Source organism: Caretta caretta, chromosome 27, assembly GCF_965140235.1.
Source record: "Caretta caretta isolate rCarCar2 chromosome 27, rCarCar1.hap1, whole genome shotgun sequence".
NCBI lineage: Eukaryota > Metazoa > Chordata > Testudines > Cheloniidae > Caretta > Caretta caretta.
In genome coordinates this window covers 11,112,672-11,128,138 of record NC_134232.1, presented here as the reverse complement: position 1 = coordinate 11,128,138, position 15,467 = coordinate 11,112,672, and the positions used below count along the sequence as shown (strand labels likewise).

General features: G+C 57.6%; 2 protein-coding genes across 5 annotated transcripts; one reads left to right on the top strand and one right to left on the bottom strand.

The window, feature by feature from the left end:
- The first annotated feature begins 472 nt into the window (after positions 1–472).
- LRRC46 (leucine rich repeat containing 46) lies at positions 473–7,457 on the top strand. Its single transcript, XM_048830328.2, has 8 exons — positions 473–762; positions 966–1,068; positions 1,549–1,657; positions 3,322–3,368; positions 3,907–4,016; positions 5,225–5,294; positions 6,420–6,595; positions 6,965–7,457. The coding sequence occupies exons 1-8, from the start codon at positions 714–716 to the stop codon at positions 7,339–7,341; spliced, it is 1,041 nt and encodes a 346-aa protein (XP_048686285.1). The 5' UTR covers positions 473–713; the 3' UTR covers positions 7,342–7,457.
- Positions 7,420–14,477, bottom strand: SCRN2 (secernin 2). Of its 4 annotated transcripts, XM_048830325.2 has the most exons (10): positions 14,291–14,477; positions 12,932–13,049; positions 12,369–12,547; positions 12,028–12,209; positions 11,529–11,728; positions 10,690–10,905; positions 10,203–10,368; positions 9,321–9,501; positions 8,821–8,990; positions 7,420–8,138 (listed from the first exon to the last, which is right to left on the bottom strand). In XM_048830325.2, exons 3-9 carry the CDS (start codon positions 12,540–12,542, stop codon positions 8,832–8,834), a joined length of 1,278 nt encoding a protein of 425 aa, XP_048686282.1. In that variant the 5' UTR covers positions 12,543–12,547; positions 12,932–13,049; positions 14,291–14,477; the 3' UTR covers positions 7,420–8,138; positions 8,821–8,831. The 4 variants fall into 4 exon arrangements, with proteins under 4 accessions (XP_048686282.1, XP_048686284.1, XP_048686283.1 ...); XM_048830327.2 differs by lacking the exon at positions 12,932–13,049 and having other exon boundaries at positions 7,420–8,077; XM_048830326.2 differs by lacking the exon at positions 12,932–13,049 and having other exon boundaries at positions 8,825–8,990.
- Between the last annotated feature and the right edge of the window lie 990 nt (positions 14,478–15,467).

The window sequence follows — 15,467 nt, the reverse complement described above, 5'->3', positions numbered from 1 at the left end:
TCTGCCCCCCCCGGCCCCTTCCCGGGGATCCCCCCCAGCCCAGGCTCTGCCCCCCCCGGCCCCTTCCCGGGGATCCCCCCCAGCCCAGGCTCTGCCCCCCCAGCCCCTTCCCGGGGATCCCCCCCGGCCCAGGCTCTGCCCCCCCAGCCCCCTCCCGGGAATCCCCCCCGGCCCAGGCTCTGCCCCCCCAGCCCCCTCCCGGGAATCCCCCCCGGCCCAGGCTCTGCCCCCCCAGCCCCTTCCCGAGGATCCCCCCCAGCCCAGGCTCTACTCCCCAGCCCCTTCCCGGGGATCCCCCCCGGCCCAGGCTCTGCCCCCCCAGCCCCCTCCCGGGATCCCCCCCCAGCCCAGGCTCTGCCCCCCCGCCCCTTCCCGGGGATCCCCCCCAGCCCAGGCTCTGCCCCCCCGCCCCTTCCCGGGGATCCCCCCCGGCCCAGGCTCTGCCCCCCCCGCCCCCTCCTGGGATCCCCCCCCAGCCCAGGCTCTGCTCCCCCAGCCCCTTCCTGGTGGCTCCTGTCTCGGGCCCTGTCCCCACAGCCCTGCCGTCACACAGAGCGGCAGAGTGACCCTGAGCAGCACCTCCCCTCCCCATCCCCATTTCTATGACTGTGGCCTGCTGAGGTGGGGACTGGGGTACAGGGGCCACGTGTCCCCTCCCTCTTCAGGCTGGCGAACCCACCAGAGGCCAGGCCCAGGGGTGAGTGGCCCGTGCAATGGGATCTCCCACTGCAGCAGAGCACCGTTGCCCTGGAGGGGCTGTGGGTGAGAGGAGGTTGCATGCAGGGGTGCAGATGGGGGGGTGTCAGGGTGGACCTCCCCCCGCCATATATAGCACGGTCAGGAGTTTTTCACCGTGTTTAACCAAGGGCTGCTCCCAATGCAGTCCAAGGCCAAACTCCAATTGACATTGCTGAGAGCAGGATCAGGGACCCCAAGGGAATGTGGATCCCTATGTTTGCTTCCAGACCTTCAGCAGAGCCCGGCAGGGGAAGGGAGGAGCATCACCAACTCTCTCATCGCCCGGAGGAACCTGTCCTGCCCCGCAGAAAAAGAGACCCCAGAGAGCATGTGAGTGTCTGATCGCTGCTGAAATGGGATGTGAGGGATCAAAGAAAGGGAGTCCCTTGGAATGGGGGATGGGTGGGCACCCTAGAACCTAGCAGATGGGAAGGAAGATGGAATGATACTCCCTAGCTTTTACATAGCACTTTTCATCAGTAGGTTGCAAAGGATTTTTTAAAGGATGTCAGCATTATTATCCCCATTTTACAGATGGGGAAACAGAGGCACGGAGGTAGTGACTTGAGACACACACAGTAATGGGAGATCACCCTAATTACTAAGCGCATCCGGTTCCTATGCTCCTGCCACGACCCAGCAGGTTAAAATAAAGTTGTAGCTTTATTACAGGGAACTGAACATTGCTCTCCCAGCAGTCTGTGATCCTTCATTGTGAAGGGGCTCTCGGAAGGATCGCCTTTGCTCTTGGAGTCCAGCAACACCCGCAATTTGGCTATACAGAATTGTTCTGAACGCCTTTCTCCATAGATCCAAGGCCTTGGCGTCTCTGCTCACCATCCGCTTGGACAGGGAGAACATTTGTGCTATCAGCAACCTGCAGGGCCTGAGAGAGGTCCGCAGTCTCTACCTGCAACAGGTAAAGCACTTAGCATGCTCTTTAACCTGATCTGTCTCTCAGGCTGGGAGAAAGCACCCCCTGGAGATCAGCTCTGGTTTTTCACAGCAGCCAAACTCTCTTTGCACATCACAGTAAATTCCACTGTAAGCAAGAACATAGTTTGGCTTTGAAATAAGATCAGACTCTTTCCTTTGGCAAGCAATTGCTCGAGAATGCTGTGTGTTGGGGAGGGACACCCCGAGGGTGAGAAACAGAGACAATGGCAAGTGTGTTAGGCCCAGACTTTATTTTTTAAATGTGTACTATTAATAGAAAAGTTTATGAAATATTTTTAAAAAATCACTGAACACGGTTTTGTGTTTTGATTTAAACATTTCCCTATAGCAACGGCCACCTAACCATCACAGCCTTGTGTCAGGGCTTGAAAGCCAGAAGTGAATACATCCAGACAGACACAATTAACAAAAGTCACAATGACTAGGGGCCTTCCACTCTGAGAGACAAGTGATCACAAAAAATAAACAAATGACTTAAAACCAACGAAAAGCAAATCTGATCTTTAATTCTTTTGCTCTTGATGATCTAAACTACGGAAGAAGAATCAGGAATTTAACCATCTAAGTTACACCGATAATAAGAACATTTCAGGTTTTAAAAATCTTACAGTCTTTGACCTTTAAAAGAGCTCCCTTTGGATTAATAAATAACAGAGTGGTGCTCTGCCTTCAGCCATCTGGCAAATCTGGCTAAGGTCATGTACATGTACAGGCCCCATGCCTGCAATGGGATCCCTGCGTGCTGCCCCGTTACAGAGCCCATTGATTTTGGAGTCCATCTGTGCAGCTCTAATTGCAGGATTGGGGTCTTGGGTCTGGTTTGCACTGGTAACTTACATTGCTATAGCTTCGTCTCTCAGAGGTGCGAGAAATCAACCCCTTGTGAGATGTAGCTATGCCAACCTAATCCCTGGTGTAGACAGTGCTAGGTCGACGGAAGAATTCTTCTATCAACCTAGCTTCCTCTCGGGGAGGTGGAGCCTGGGAGTATCTACACTGAAACACTACAACGATCAGCTGCTGTGCTGCTGTGGCCGTTTAGGTGTAGACATACCCTTAGACTCTGATCCTGCAAATCTGCACCTGAAACTCTTCCACGTGTCTTATGGAACTCAGCTGAGCTACCTCCCTGAGGAAAGCCGCACATGTTCGTAAAGGCTTGCAGGAGCTGAGTGATCCCTATGTAAAGGTTCCTTGTTTGGGAAGCTGGGCAAATCTAACCTGATTAACACTCGGCCACCCCACGTGTGTGTTTCACACCTTATCGTCCTGACTGGAGAGTCTGCTCCCATGGTCTGATTTTTGGCAAGTTATTCTTTCGTTTCTATTCCCCCCACCCCTGACCCTTATAAATCTGAGATCCTTTTGGAACTGTTCCCTGTGGAACAGCCAGCGCAGGACTAAGACTCGGGGAGTTCTGCGTTATAATCTCAGCCTTGCCCCTTATTTGTTTTGTGACCTTGGACAAGTCTCTCGCTACCTCAGTTTCCCTCATCTGTAAAATAATACTTGCCCAGCTAACTGCCCGGGGAGCCCCGAGGGCTAGTTAATATTTGTTCAGCACTGTGAACACGTGAAGTGCCATTGTTCGTCTTCATTTAGTCAAGAAATCCTTTCATTTTTCAGAACCAAATTGAGACCATTGAGAATCTCAGCTGCCTTCCCAACCTCCGGTAAGTAGGGCTCTTAATGACATGATTAGCTGTACAGAGAGCGTGTGTAAACAGCAGCTGTTGCACTGCAGTTTTAGTGGGGGGTGAATTTCCCAAACGCAGGCACGGCAATCAGACGAAAACACCGGCTTTTCCTCAGGGAGGAGTGAGGATTGGGTGTAGTTAGTGACATCAGCAGCCTCATGGCAGTTTAACCCTAAGAACTTGGCCCCAGTTCTGTGGCACACAGGACTTTGACCTTTGGTTTTAAATTTTCAGGCACGCATCCCAACTAAATGCTTCTGCTTTAGAGACACGACTGTATCTGCCCTTTGACCTCCTTTCATTCCCACCGAAGGCAATGGCGGTTTTGCCATTGACTTCAGCGGGAATTGGAGCAGGTCCTTTGAGATCAGCACAAGCTCCATTTCGCTTCGCACAAGAGCACAATGCAGGTTTGATCAGATATAGTCCCCGCTGCGGAAGTCCCCAGCCTCTGTGGTTCCCCTTTGCATTCACTGACACAGCTTCTTCCACCCCCACTCCTCCCGCCCTGCAGGTTCCTCTCGCTGGCTGGAAACCGCATCCGTGCAGTGGAGAACCTCCTGGACCTCCAGAACCTGCAGTTCCTGGACCTGTCGCAGAACCGGATCGAGACACTGGACCCTGGTAGGAGCGGTGCAGGCAGCAGCCTCCGTTGGACAGGCTCAGACGCACGCAGTTGGCTGCTCTTCCATGCCTCCTCCTGCTTATTCCTCATTGCTCTTAACACGCTTTGAGGGTGGACCCCTCGTGGAATGTTGCCGTTATTGATAACTGGGCACGTCCCTAGCCTTGTCCAGCCAAGGATGCCAAAGCAGGAATAAACTACGACCACACGTGGCAACACCACGAGCGGAGATACCGCACCGACATGGGAATAGCACATGCCGCACGTGTGTCTCCTGCCAAAAGAGCAGCTTCTTTAAAAAGCAAGAAGTGTGTGTTCGAGAGAAGGAATTCTTTATGCTGTTGTGAATCCAGCTTACATGCCACATCACGTTCCAACAGTCCTATGACGTCAACTAACCTTGGCCGGGTTTCTAAGCTACAGCCCAATAGGCCGTCACATTTTCCCATGAACTCCAGGGCCTCGTTTACATTTTGTGTCCTGTTAAAGCTCTGACTCAGCAGAGCACCAACGCATGTGTTTTTCAGTCCCATTGACTTCAACGAACCTGAGCACGTACTTTGCTGAATCAGAGCGAGCTTAAAGTTTCTTTTCAGTTTCATTTGGGCAGGAAGCGGGTAAGAGACGGCCATGGCCGGTAGTGTGGCTGTCTAACTCTTAGGCACAGTAGCCATTTCCCGTGCGCTCCGCTTTTCAAAAACAAAGCTACACGCAGATTAATGACAAATCCATCGGGGTGTTCCCAGGGCAAAGTGTGGAATGAAACACTCTCTGGGCAGAAATGCTCTCCTACAATGTATCTCTTCCGTCCTAAGCAGGCCTCTAGTAATATGCACCGATGTGGGAAAAGCACGTGCAGATTGGCCTCTAGTTTGTGGCAGGGAGAACTGAGCAAAGGAACCTGGGTTTTTAAAGCTTAACAATGTAGTAGCAGGATATTGGGAATCAGGACTCCTGGGTTCTATCACACAATGGCTGTGTGATTTTTGAGAAAGTCACCGCTGTGCCCCAGTTTCCCCCGTGGTGAAAGGGGATTGATATTCCCCTACCTCCAAGGGGTATTGTGAGGCTTCAGAGAGCTCCAGAGCAGAGAGGAGTGGAGGACCTGCATTTCATTGGACCTGCAACCTAACAGCTCATCCGCTTACTTAGCAGCCAGAGCTCAGATTTGCTACCTCACCTTCTTTCTTCCCCTTGGTCTGTGCAGATGAGCTGCCCTGGAGCCTCCGCATCCTGAACTTTTCAGGAAACAGATGCACCAGCCAAAATGGCTACAGGTGAGAGCGAGTGTGCGAAATCTCCCCTCCTTTGAGTCTCATGTGTGAGAACTAAAGCCCAGCTCCTCAAAGATAACCCCAGTGGGAGTTAGGCATCTAAATACCTTTGAGGATCTGGACCCAAGCACCTAATCCTGCTTCTCTTATATAACTGTCTCCAGTGCAAGCTGGGGATTGCTAAACAGGGTCAAGCTAGCTGTATACCTTCAATGGGAGACCCTCTAAGGATACACTTAAGCATCACAAGGAGTGGGGTTATTTAGATAGGCCCAGATCCACTAAGCTATTTAGGCTCCAAACTGCCACTGAAATCAGTGGAAGTCTGGAGCCTAAATACCTTGAAGCATGTGGGCCACAGTGCCCCGAGTTGAGGGCAAGACTGTGCCCCCAAAGGGCTCCCCCTATACCGAGATGCAGGGGCAAGGGAGATAGTGAACAAGCCCAGGGATTGAGTGGTGACAGTTGGCGAGCTTCCATGAGTTGTTTTGTGTTGGCTTATTGTTGTGTGATTTTTGTGTTTCTATCAAAATGCAAATAGTCTCTTCCTGCCCTGGGCTCTGAGGTCGTTTGACCCTTGCCTCACCCTGCCCGGCATTTATATTTACAGCCCCAGGTTATGCTTGTCTGAGTTAACCCTCCTCTCTTTTGTTTGGTTTGCGCCACCTGCACTCGTCTGCTGCTCTGCCTTCCAGCAAGTTGAGATCTTTAAAGGCTCCCCCGCACCCAGTGGTGGCACATTATTTCCCCTGTGAGTTCTGACCCAGTGCCTCATGGTGGTGCTGGGGGGGGCTATAGCTCCATCTTACCCTCTCCAGGTCACTAAAGACCCCACGGCATATTTTGCAGGAGCCCAGGATGTTAAACGGGTGTCCTCCCTAAATGCCAACTTGAGTCATTCCCTTTGGCCTCCCTAAATTCTTCCCCCATCTGCAATTTCAACTGGATAGCAGAATGGTCACTTTCTGCCCAAACCTGTTATATGGAGTTATCCCTGTTCGCTGCTGTGTTCCACCCCAGAGGTAGCTGCATTGCAGCAACGCTTCGCATGAGCCAGTGTGTGGGTGTGGTCAAAGCACTGTGGGATCCTCGGGGATGGAAGGCACAATATTGTTTTGGCCTTTCCAGAGAGTTGTTGCTCGGGGCCTTGCCCCATCTCATGAAGTTGGACACCCAGCTTATCCCCAGCTGGAGGGACCCTGACCCAACGGAGGAGGAGGAAGAGGAGGGAGCTTCTGATGACAGTGACTCTGAGGAAGATGATGATGTCCCTGAGCTGACTGGTCCTTTCTGTGCAGACAAAGGTGATCAAGCTGCTGCTGTCAGCCATGACCGGATTCTGCTCTTGGTACACATGGGTAAATCCAGATGAAGTCACCTGCCCCTGGATTTGCAGACATGACAACAGGGTTGGGCCGTGTGCGTGAATATCGGTGCTGGTGAAAGGGGCTGATCTGACAGTCCTCACCTTCCAAAGATGGGGAAAACCCCTCCGCTCTGCAGCACTTTGCAGGATCCTAGCTGAGGGCTAGACACACCATGGTCCCCTGTCACCACCAGGGGCATGCTGTGCCGTAACAGACAGGAGCCAGTTTAATGAGCCTGCCCCATGTGCTGGTCTGCTGGCTGCAGAGGGGGATTTGCTCTAACTTTTCCCCCTCTCCCCTGCGCAGAGTTCTTTATGGGTCTCCACCAGGAGCTGGTTGGCCGCTCACAGAGGAGGAGGCAGGAGGCGCTGAGTGAACACCAGGCCCGGCTGGAGGAGCTCACAGAGCGCCAGAGACTGATGCAGCCGCCAGGACATCTGTGCCCAGGAAGCCGGGAGGGCCGCCTGGCACCTAGCCCAGCGGAGGAGGGAGCTGCAGGAGGGAGATCGCCAGCCCCTGGGCTGCTTGAGCCGCACTCCAAACCCAAGTCAGGAGGCTCTACGAGGTCTGGCACCCCACGCACTGGCGGGCAGAGCAAGCACGGGAGCAGGGCCCGCCTCAAGCCCCTGAAAGGGGAAGCTTCCACCACGGTTAAAACTGCAGCCAGAGCAACAAAGAAATGACTGATGCCCAGCCAGCCCCCGCTGCAAAGGCGCACGGGGGACTGACCGCGCCGGCCCCGACAAAACAGCACAGTGGCGTTTGCGATTGAAATGTAAAACCTCTTTATTCCACCTCAGTCTGTCTGCCTGTGGGCTTCTGTCCTGCGCTCCCTGGCGGGGGTGGGGTTAGCCCTGCACAGCATCCCAGCTCTGTACAGGCCAGATAGGTGGGGATCATCCCCCTGCTACGGAAGGGGAAAGTGACCCGAACGAGGTCCCTAGGTGAGTCTGAGAGAACCCAGCTGTCCTATGCTCTAACCATTAGGCAGTGTTTCCTCTTAGGAAGAAGCAAGGTGGGCCCTGGTAACCCAGCCACCAAATTCAGCTCCAACTAGCTAGCTGAGGCTCTCCCCTTCCCAGTCCCACGGAGTCTGGCTCAGGACAGCTGGCCTGTTCAAGCTACTGAAGCTCCGGACTCTTCATGGGAGTGACAACTCATGCAAGTTGAAAGGAGTGGCAGGCGCCCATTCCAGGGGAGGGCTGTCCACAGCTACAGGCTGGGAAATGCCAGGCGGAGGGTCCAGAAAGGGCACCATGCCAGAGCAATAATCCCGGTGGTGCAAAGCCACTTCCAGTCCAGTTAACGCAGCCGGAGAGAATGGCAGCGATAGGATGTGAGGTTAAGAATCAGGATTGGAGCAGATGGGGCAGCAGCAGCAGGAATTAAGGTTCTCCTGTTCCTTTGAAATGCTCCATGCTGAAAGGAAAGCAGGGGAGAGAAGCAAGCAACCTCCAGACAGGGTAGGCCAGGCAAGGCTCTGAAACAAACCAAGAGGAAGGGTGTCCTTTCACCAGCGGCTGGGGGTGGCCGCAAGGTGACCATGGCTCAGCCACACCTATTCTCCTTTTTATGAGCATAAGAAGGCCCCAAGTCCCAGAATGCAATGCTCTGCCTTGCTTTGAGCAACCCAGTTCTGTTGCATGGTGGACCCTGTAGTCTCTACTGGCCATATATCTCTGTTAAGGATGAAGGAGCTTCAGGTTCCCAAGAGGAGACCATCAAGATCCCAGTGACTTATCAATGTAACCCCTCTGTGACGTGCTTCCCCGATCCCATAAATAAATGGAGCTGTTCCAGGCTGACACTCTCCCAGCCCATGGCACACAGACCCTGCCCTTAGGGACAGGTATTAGACCACAACGTTGTGCCTTTCACGTGGATACTGGGCCATGGGGCAATGCCACACTGTTTCCCATGAGCCTTTGCTCCATTTCATTCCAGGCCACAGCCCAGAGCGGCTCTGTCTAGGACAGGGATGTTAATGAGCACAGAGGCAAGGGGGGAGCCAGTGCAGACAATACCCCAAAATGGACCTGCAGTCAGGGAGCACCACGCAAAATAGAGGGGTCCCCCCAATAGAGCCCAGAGGGGTGCAGCCCACAATCTATGAACTCTGCAGCATCTTTCTCCTTCCCCTACCCACCCACCCTGAAACCCACCTGCCTCGGGCTTATTTGTAGAACTTGATTTCTGTGTCCACACAGTCAAACAAGAGGTCAGCCAGCTCCTCTGGGTCAAGAGTGATACCGCCGGCCAGGATTTCCTTCATGGCCTCCAGGCCCTGCCTCTCCAGATCCTGCATGGTTTGCTGGAGCTTCTGGCCTTGCTCCTGTTGGACAGGGTCAGTGGAGAAGAGAGAGATGTAAGAGACACATACAGCCTAAGCCACTGCTCATGGGGATGGTGTAGATCCTGAGTGAGTCCAAAGTCTAATTCCATCCACTCCACCTCCCAGAAACACCCTGCTGATCTCAGACAGCCCAACCCCAGTCCTCCCACTGTACTGCTGAGAGCTCTGCAGCCCAACTGGCTCCCAAGAGAGAACCCTCCCAGGGCTGGGGTGATGGGCAATTAGCGCCAGGCGAGGCCATCAGGAGCCTCGCTCAGCATTTGAGAGGGAAGCAGAACCCCAGGGTACGAGCCCAGGGCACTCAGTTACCTGGCTAGTCTCCACGAGACCCAGTGCTGCCTGATGTGCCTGGTAGAGCTCATGTCTCCGATCAACTCTGCTCTGGAATCGAGGGACCTTCTGGACGGGGTCCTTGTCACCAAAGCTCGGAGACATTGCCTTTAGGACTGGAGTCACGTTGGCGACGAAGATGAAGGGCTTGAATACGGACCTGCCCGGGCAGGAGACGGGAGCAGAGACTGTTAGGGGTGTCTCTGCAGCCCCACAACATCCTTGCTGAGACGTTCCCCGGCAAAGTGGGTTTCGGCCAGAGGTTGCCAGGGATCTGCCTCCTGAGCAGCTCATGCCCACAGGGGAAGTGAACAGCAGGACAGTAGCACTGCCAGGGTTGAGCCAAAAGTCTGCTCTGCAGCTGAGCTGGGGGCGCCCCGGGGCAATGGGGCCGGATGCTAGTAGGGTAGCGTAGATGACTCGGCTGGGACGCTGTCGGGTTCCCCATTTAAGTCTCTATCCCTGAGCTCCCAGTGACTTCCCATGCGCTGAGCACTCTTAGGGTGGAGCCCTGGCTTCTCATTGAAACAATCCCAGGTCAGTCTCCGCCCGGGATCCCCCTCGGACATCTGCAACGGGCACTCAGCAGACGGTTTCATTGCTGCCGGGCAAAGGGCTAAACAGGATGGAAAGGGCTCCTGGTTCAAAGGCTCTCATGACGTTAATGTGCAAACAGAGGGCCCGATCCTGCCACGGGCCAAGCATCCTCGGGGAAGTTGCTGATGGTTGAGAACCCTCAGCACCTTAGACACAACGGGTCTGTTTAATTTTCACACACTGTCTTCTCCCAGCCTCCTCCGACAGCCCGGAGCCAGGGGCTTTCCAAGCACAGCGGGCCCCTTAGGCAGCACTGGTACTAACCTGGAGGGGTCGGGCGTGGCTGTGAAGAAATGCACGCAGGGCAAGGTGGGGTCCTGGGGGAGGATGGACACCATGCTCCCCGTGGTGCAGAAGCCCTCCGAGTCCACGCAGATCCCACTGGCCTTGTCCCGCAGGATGTCCATGATGGTCTCCACTGTGATGCGGCCTAGCAACACCAGGGGGGAAGAGATGGAAGATCAATGGGCAAGTAACCACTGGGTGGTTCATGCTTCCCATCAACCAGCAGCAGGTCAGGTCACCATATTTGTGGCCAATGAGATGACACCAAGTGGTTGCTGGATGACCCAGAGTCTGGATGACCCAGGACCCTGCCTCTCCTGATTGCTAGGTGCTTCCGCTGCCAACCAACTGCTCCCATCCAATTGGGCAGGGAGACACTGAGCACCAGGAGACCGGCTTCGATCCTTCCCGTGGATGGTACCGGGATGAGGCACCACCTTGGCACAGCCCCACCCCCCGCACCCACCTGCATGCTGCTGCAGCAGCTCCTTGCCAGCGCAGAACCGGGCCTTGGCCGCCTCCATCCGCACGGGCTGGTGGCTCAGAGAGAAGACCTTGCTGAAGCTGAACTCCCCGTCCCCGCTCCACCAGCCCTGGCTCTGGGCATGGCGCCTTAGCCCCGCGTGCTCGGCGGTGATATCCGTGCCGATGCTCAGCTGGTTGGAGATATTCCGGGTCCCTTCTGCAACAAGACGTGGCTTTGGTGAAGAGGGAGCTGTACTGGTGGGATAGTAGCCATGAGGGCTCCCAGCCCGGGGCCCTTCCCAAGACCTGACACCTCTATCCACCCATCAGAAGAGGCAGGAGTAGGGAAAGCGTCCAGGAAACCGCCCGACCCAGAGAGACATCTCTCGAGGCGTGAGAATAAAACAAGAGTCACGTCGCCGCCACGGCCCGCTCAATCCTTGGCCTTTTTGCTGGCATCACAAACAAGGGGGCTGGGGGTGGCTGTGAGGCGAACTGGGTTGAGACCCACCAAACTCATCACACAGGCCGCCAAAGCAGCTGCAGATAGGAACAAAGTTTGGTAACCAGCAGCCTCAGCTGGACTAGGACTGATCGGCAAGAGGTGAAAGGCCCCACATTTATCTGAGCTGTCCAGGCCCCTATACCCCAGATCGTCTCCCAGTAGAACTTTTCTTCCATCCATCCCTGTGCAAACACTATCCCTGCTGAGGCTGGACTAGCAGCTCCCCCACAGCACCTCCTGCTGGGACAAGCTGGGACTGCAGGAACAGAGCTCCCTGACGCCCCACTTCCAGTATATCCAGGACTTCTACCTCCCCGGGTATTCACACTGCTCACCTCGGATCCTCTGGGCTGCCCAGTACCGGCCGGCTGTCTCCAGCACCCAGGCTTCGCTCCGGTCCGCCAGCAGGAAGGTGTTGTGATAAACGAAAGGGGTCGGCTCCTCCTTGCAGCTGCCACCCTGGCCGTAGCGCTCCAGCAAAGCCGTGATGGCCTGCAGGGCTTCGTGAGCCGAGCTGCCCCGCTCCAAACCCAGCCTGCGGCAAACAGAGCAGCTTTGAAGAGGGGGTTTGGGGGGGGGAGCCATGGATCTGCGCTCTGCCCCTCTCCAGGCACAAGCCCAGAGGATCCCCCCAGCACATCCAGAGAATTGCGGGGGTGTGAGAGGGAGGCAAACAAGCGTGGGCAGCAGGCAGCTGCCCCAAGACTGAGCCAGGCAGCTCAAAATATCAGATCACAGCCCAACAGAGGGGGTTGGACTCAACACGTCCAGCTGATCAGGGGGGCGGCGACAGGACATAGCACCCGTCTCCCACGCCCGCCCGGCAACTCTCACCTGACCAAGTCCATGCCCAGCAGGGCCTCCTCCTCCCCAACAGGCTCCTTGGTCCACACCCCTTCATTCCCAATGCAGACGCCGTGCTCATTGGCTCCCATCTCAGCGCCCCACAGCCAGGCGGGGCGGCTCAGGATCACCGCATGGGTCCTCTCTGCCTGCTCAACCTCTATGTACGTACACTAGAAGCAGGGCAGGGGGAAGAAAGCACAGACGACTGGGTTGTGGACCTTCAAGAAAGGGGACTCCCTCTCCTTAATACAGGGGCTCAGATCCCCGTCTTTTCCACCCAAAACTGGGTCCCAAGCTCTGCCCCCAACTCTGGCACATGGTCCTCTCACCTTGAGCTTTGCCCCCCTGGCATAGGTTGCAGCAGGGAGATAGACGACTTCCTGGACCTCATCTCTAGGCCGGTCTGAATTTTTGCCAAAGATCACGGCCCGGGAGGCGGTGGCGGGAGGGAGGGCGACGAAGCAGTCGCAGGAGGAGGGCGCAGGGTGGTCCTGCTCGGCCATCTTAGCTAGGAAGAGGAAGAGACAAGGTGAGTCGGGGTCATCCCGTCTCAGCCATTTCTCAAGTGGGTCTCCCTGCCCCGCGCTGGAGCAGGCCAGCAGCTGGGAGCCATCAGCACCTGTCACAGAGGAGTCCCAGGGCACCCCCTACCCTGTTCACCCACCCAGCCGCCTCGCACTGATTCCAAAGCCACCCGCTGCGGCTGGCAAACACGCCGTGATGCGCTGGCCCAGGGCGGGTGAGCGCCCGTGAACAGGCCAGTCGCGCTCAGGGCGGCTGGGGACTTCTCCTGCCCCGGATGACGTCATGTCCCCATGAGCTGGGTCACCCCCCTCCAGCCCCACGGGTGCCACAACATCCGACTGTAGACACCCCCAGCTGCGGAACTCACTCGCAACTGGACACCGAGTCCGGCCAACACCCCCCTCCGGGACCTTGGGCCCGGGGGTCCTGTGGTCAGAGGAGCTGAACCCAGCGGAGAGGCCTGGGCAGCTTATTCCTCCACAGCTCTGGAAAGGAAACACCGGCTGAGGATTAGAAGGAAGGTTCGGGGTCCCTGCTGCAGACGTGAGGGAGGCACAAAACATCCCAGCTCCCAGTGACGGGGGGCCCAGGAGCTCAGCCCAACAGGCCTGCGGCCGAGCGAGCTTGTCCCCCGTTCAGCTGCGAAAGGGGATTTGATCCCCTGCGTGGAGCTACCCCCATCACAGCCCTGCTGCCCCCCGGCCACCCTTTGCCAACAGGGGCTGGAGGGGAGAGGCCCTCAGGCAGACTGGCTGAATCCAGGCCAGCCGGGACCAAAAAACAAAGGCTATTTTGACTGGGATTAAAAACATTTGAGATTAAACTGTCAGAGCAGAGATGCACCCCCCTCCACCCAGACCCAAGCCCAGGGACAGCAGGGCCCACTGGCCACAGCATGCCCACGGCTCAGCCGTATCCCCCTCTCTGCAGCCCTCCCCCCCGCTTCTTTTCTCTCTTACTCCCGACCCCCAGCCCCGAATTGCACGGGCCTAGGGGTCGCCCCGCACCTCCCCACAACATTGCACGGTGACAGGCCTAGAGGTCTCCCCCATGCCCGCATTGCACGGGCCTGGGGGGGTCTCCTGCACCCCCTCCCCCACATTGCACGGGCCGGGGGGGGGTTCTACCCGCACCCCCTCCCCCACATTACACGGGCCTGTGGGGGTCTCCCCGCACCCCCTCCCCCATGCCCGCATTGCACGGGCCTGGTGGGGGTCTCCCCGCACCCCCTCCCCCACATTGCACAGGCCTGGGGAGGGTTCTCCCCGCACCCCCTCCCCCACATTGCACGGGCCTGTGGGGGTCTCCCCGCACCCCCTCCCCCATGCCCGCATTGCACGGGCCTGGTGGGGGTCTCCCCGCACCCCCTCCCCCACATTGCACGGTTCTGGGGGGGTTCTCCCCGCACCCCCTCCCCCACATTGCACGGGCCTGTGGGGGTCTCCCCGCACCCCCTCCCCCATGCCCGCATTGCACGGGCCTGGTGGGGGTCTCCCCGCACCCCCTCCCCCACATTGCACGGGCCTGGTGGGGGTCTCCCCGCACCCCCTCCCCCACATTGCACGGTTCTGGGGGGGTTCTCCCCGCACCCCCTCCCCCACATTGCACGGGCCTGTGGGGGTCTCCCCGCACCCCCTCCCCCATGCCCGCATTGCACGGGCCTGTGGGGGTCTCCCCGCACCCCCTCCCCTACATTGCACGGGCCTGGGACGGGGGGTCTCCGCACCTGTCCAGCCTGCCTCCGCTCCGGGGTCTGCGCCCCCCGCCGCCGGGACCTTCCGCGGCTCGGAGCTGGCAGCGGCGGCGCCCTGTGGCCGGAGGCTGCTAAGGCAGGAGCGGGGCGGAGCTGGGCTGAGCACCGGCCCGGGGAGCTGGGGGAGCAGCGCCGTTTCCTGCTCTCCGCGTGCGCGACTTGAACCAGGGACACACCAGGCGTCACCCCGGGCTGGGCCGGCCCGGAGCTGGAGCTAACCGCACCGCTAGGAGGCGCCCTTGCACCCGAGCCAGCCCTGCTCCTCCTGGCCCGGATCAGGCGCTCCCGCCGCTCCGGAGGAACCCAGGCTACGGACTGGCTGGGATTCCCCTAACACCCCCCCCCCCCATGGACTGAATACGGGGGGACCCCTACCTAACACTCCCCATGGACTGAATGGGGGTCCCCGAGCTAACACCCCCTTTGGGAAATGAATGGGGTCCCCTAGCTAACACCCTCATGGACTGAATGGGGGTCCCCGAGCTAACACCCCCTTTGGGAAATGAATGGGGTCCCCTAGCTAACACCCTCATGGACTGAATGGGGGTCCCCCAGCTAATATCCCCATTTAGGACTGAATGGGGTCCCGTAGCTAACACCCTCATGAACTGAATGGGGGTCCCCAGCTAACAGGGCAGGGATGGTCCCTCTTAGCTTAAATCTGTTTTCCAATCAACTCCTCCTTTTGCCTTTGCGAGGTCAGGGCAGTTGCACCTGCCAGAGAGACCTGTTTTCTCTTACTCCCTTGTGTCATTCGCTCTTCCTGTCTCACCCCTTTCGCTCCCCCGCACACCTCTCCGGGGTCGGTCGCACGCGTCATGCATGCCCCAGATCAGTGCGTGCAAGTTACACTCGCTTGTCACGCCCGCCTCCTAGCCGGCTGACACCTGCTTCGTAACACACACTGTGTGAAATCCCTCCCAGGTCCGCTTGGAGACCGGATGGGAACGGCGCCCTCCTACTGCAGGCCTGACCGGGGCCCAGGGAAGGCAGGAAAGTGGCCAGAGGATGACAAACGAGGGCGAGGAGGAGAGAGGGTGGAGAAAGTGAGAGACACTCCCCGGAGAGTTGGAGTCACTCGCTCCTTGGCCGACTCCCTGCACGTGCTCCTGTTGCTTCATCCCAGGGTCCCCTGCTCGCGGACCAGTTC

Bases quoted from the DNA above. Each gene is read 5' to 3' on its own strand.
- LRRC46 (XM_048830328.2), top strand. From the start codon at position 714: ATGGGATCTCCCACTGCAGCAGAGCACCGTTGCCCTGGAGGGGCTGTG. The intron at 3,369-3,906 runs GTAAGTAGGGCT...CCCGCCCTGCAG, and splicing joins AGCTGCCTTCCCAACCTCCG to GTTCCTCTCGCTGGCTGGAA. The intron at 5,295-6,419 runs GTGAGAGCGAGT...TGGCCTTTCCAG, and splicing joins ACCAGCCAAAATGGCTACAG to AGAGTTGTTGCTCGGGGCCT.
- SCRN2 (XM_048830325.2), bottom strand. From the start codon at position 12,542: ATGGCCGAGCAGGACCACCCTGCGCCCTCCTCCTGCGACTGCTTCGTC. The intron at 10,369-10,689 runs GTGGGTGCGGGG...TGGTGTTGCTAG, and splicing joins GCTGCTGCAGCAGCATGCAG to GCCGCATCACAGTGGAGACC. The intron at 8,991-9,320 runs GTAACTGAGTGC...CCTGTCCAACAG, and splicing joins GTCTCGTGGAGACTAGCCAG to GAGCAAGGCCAGAAGCTCCA.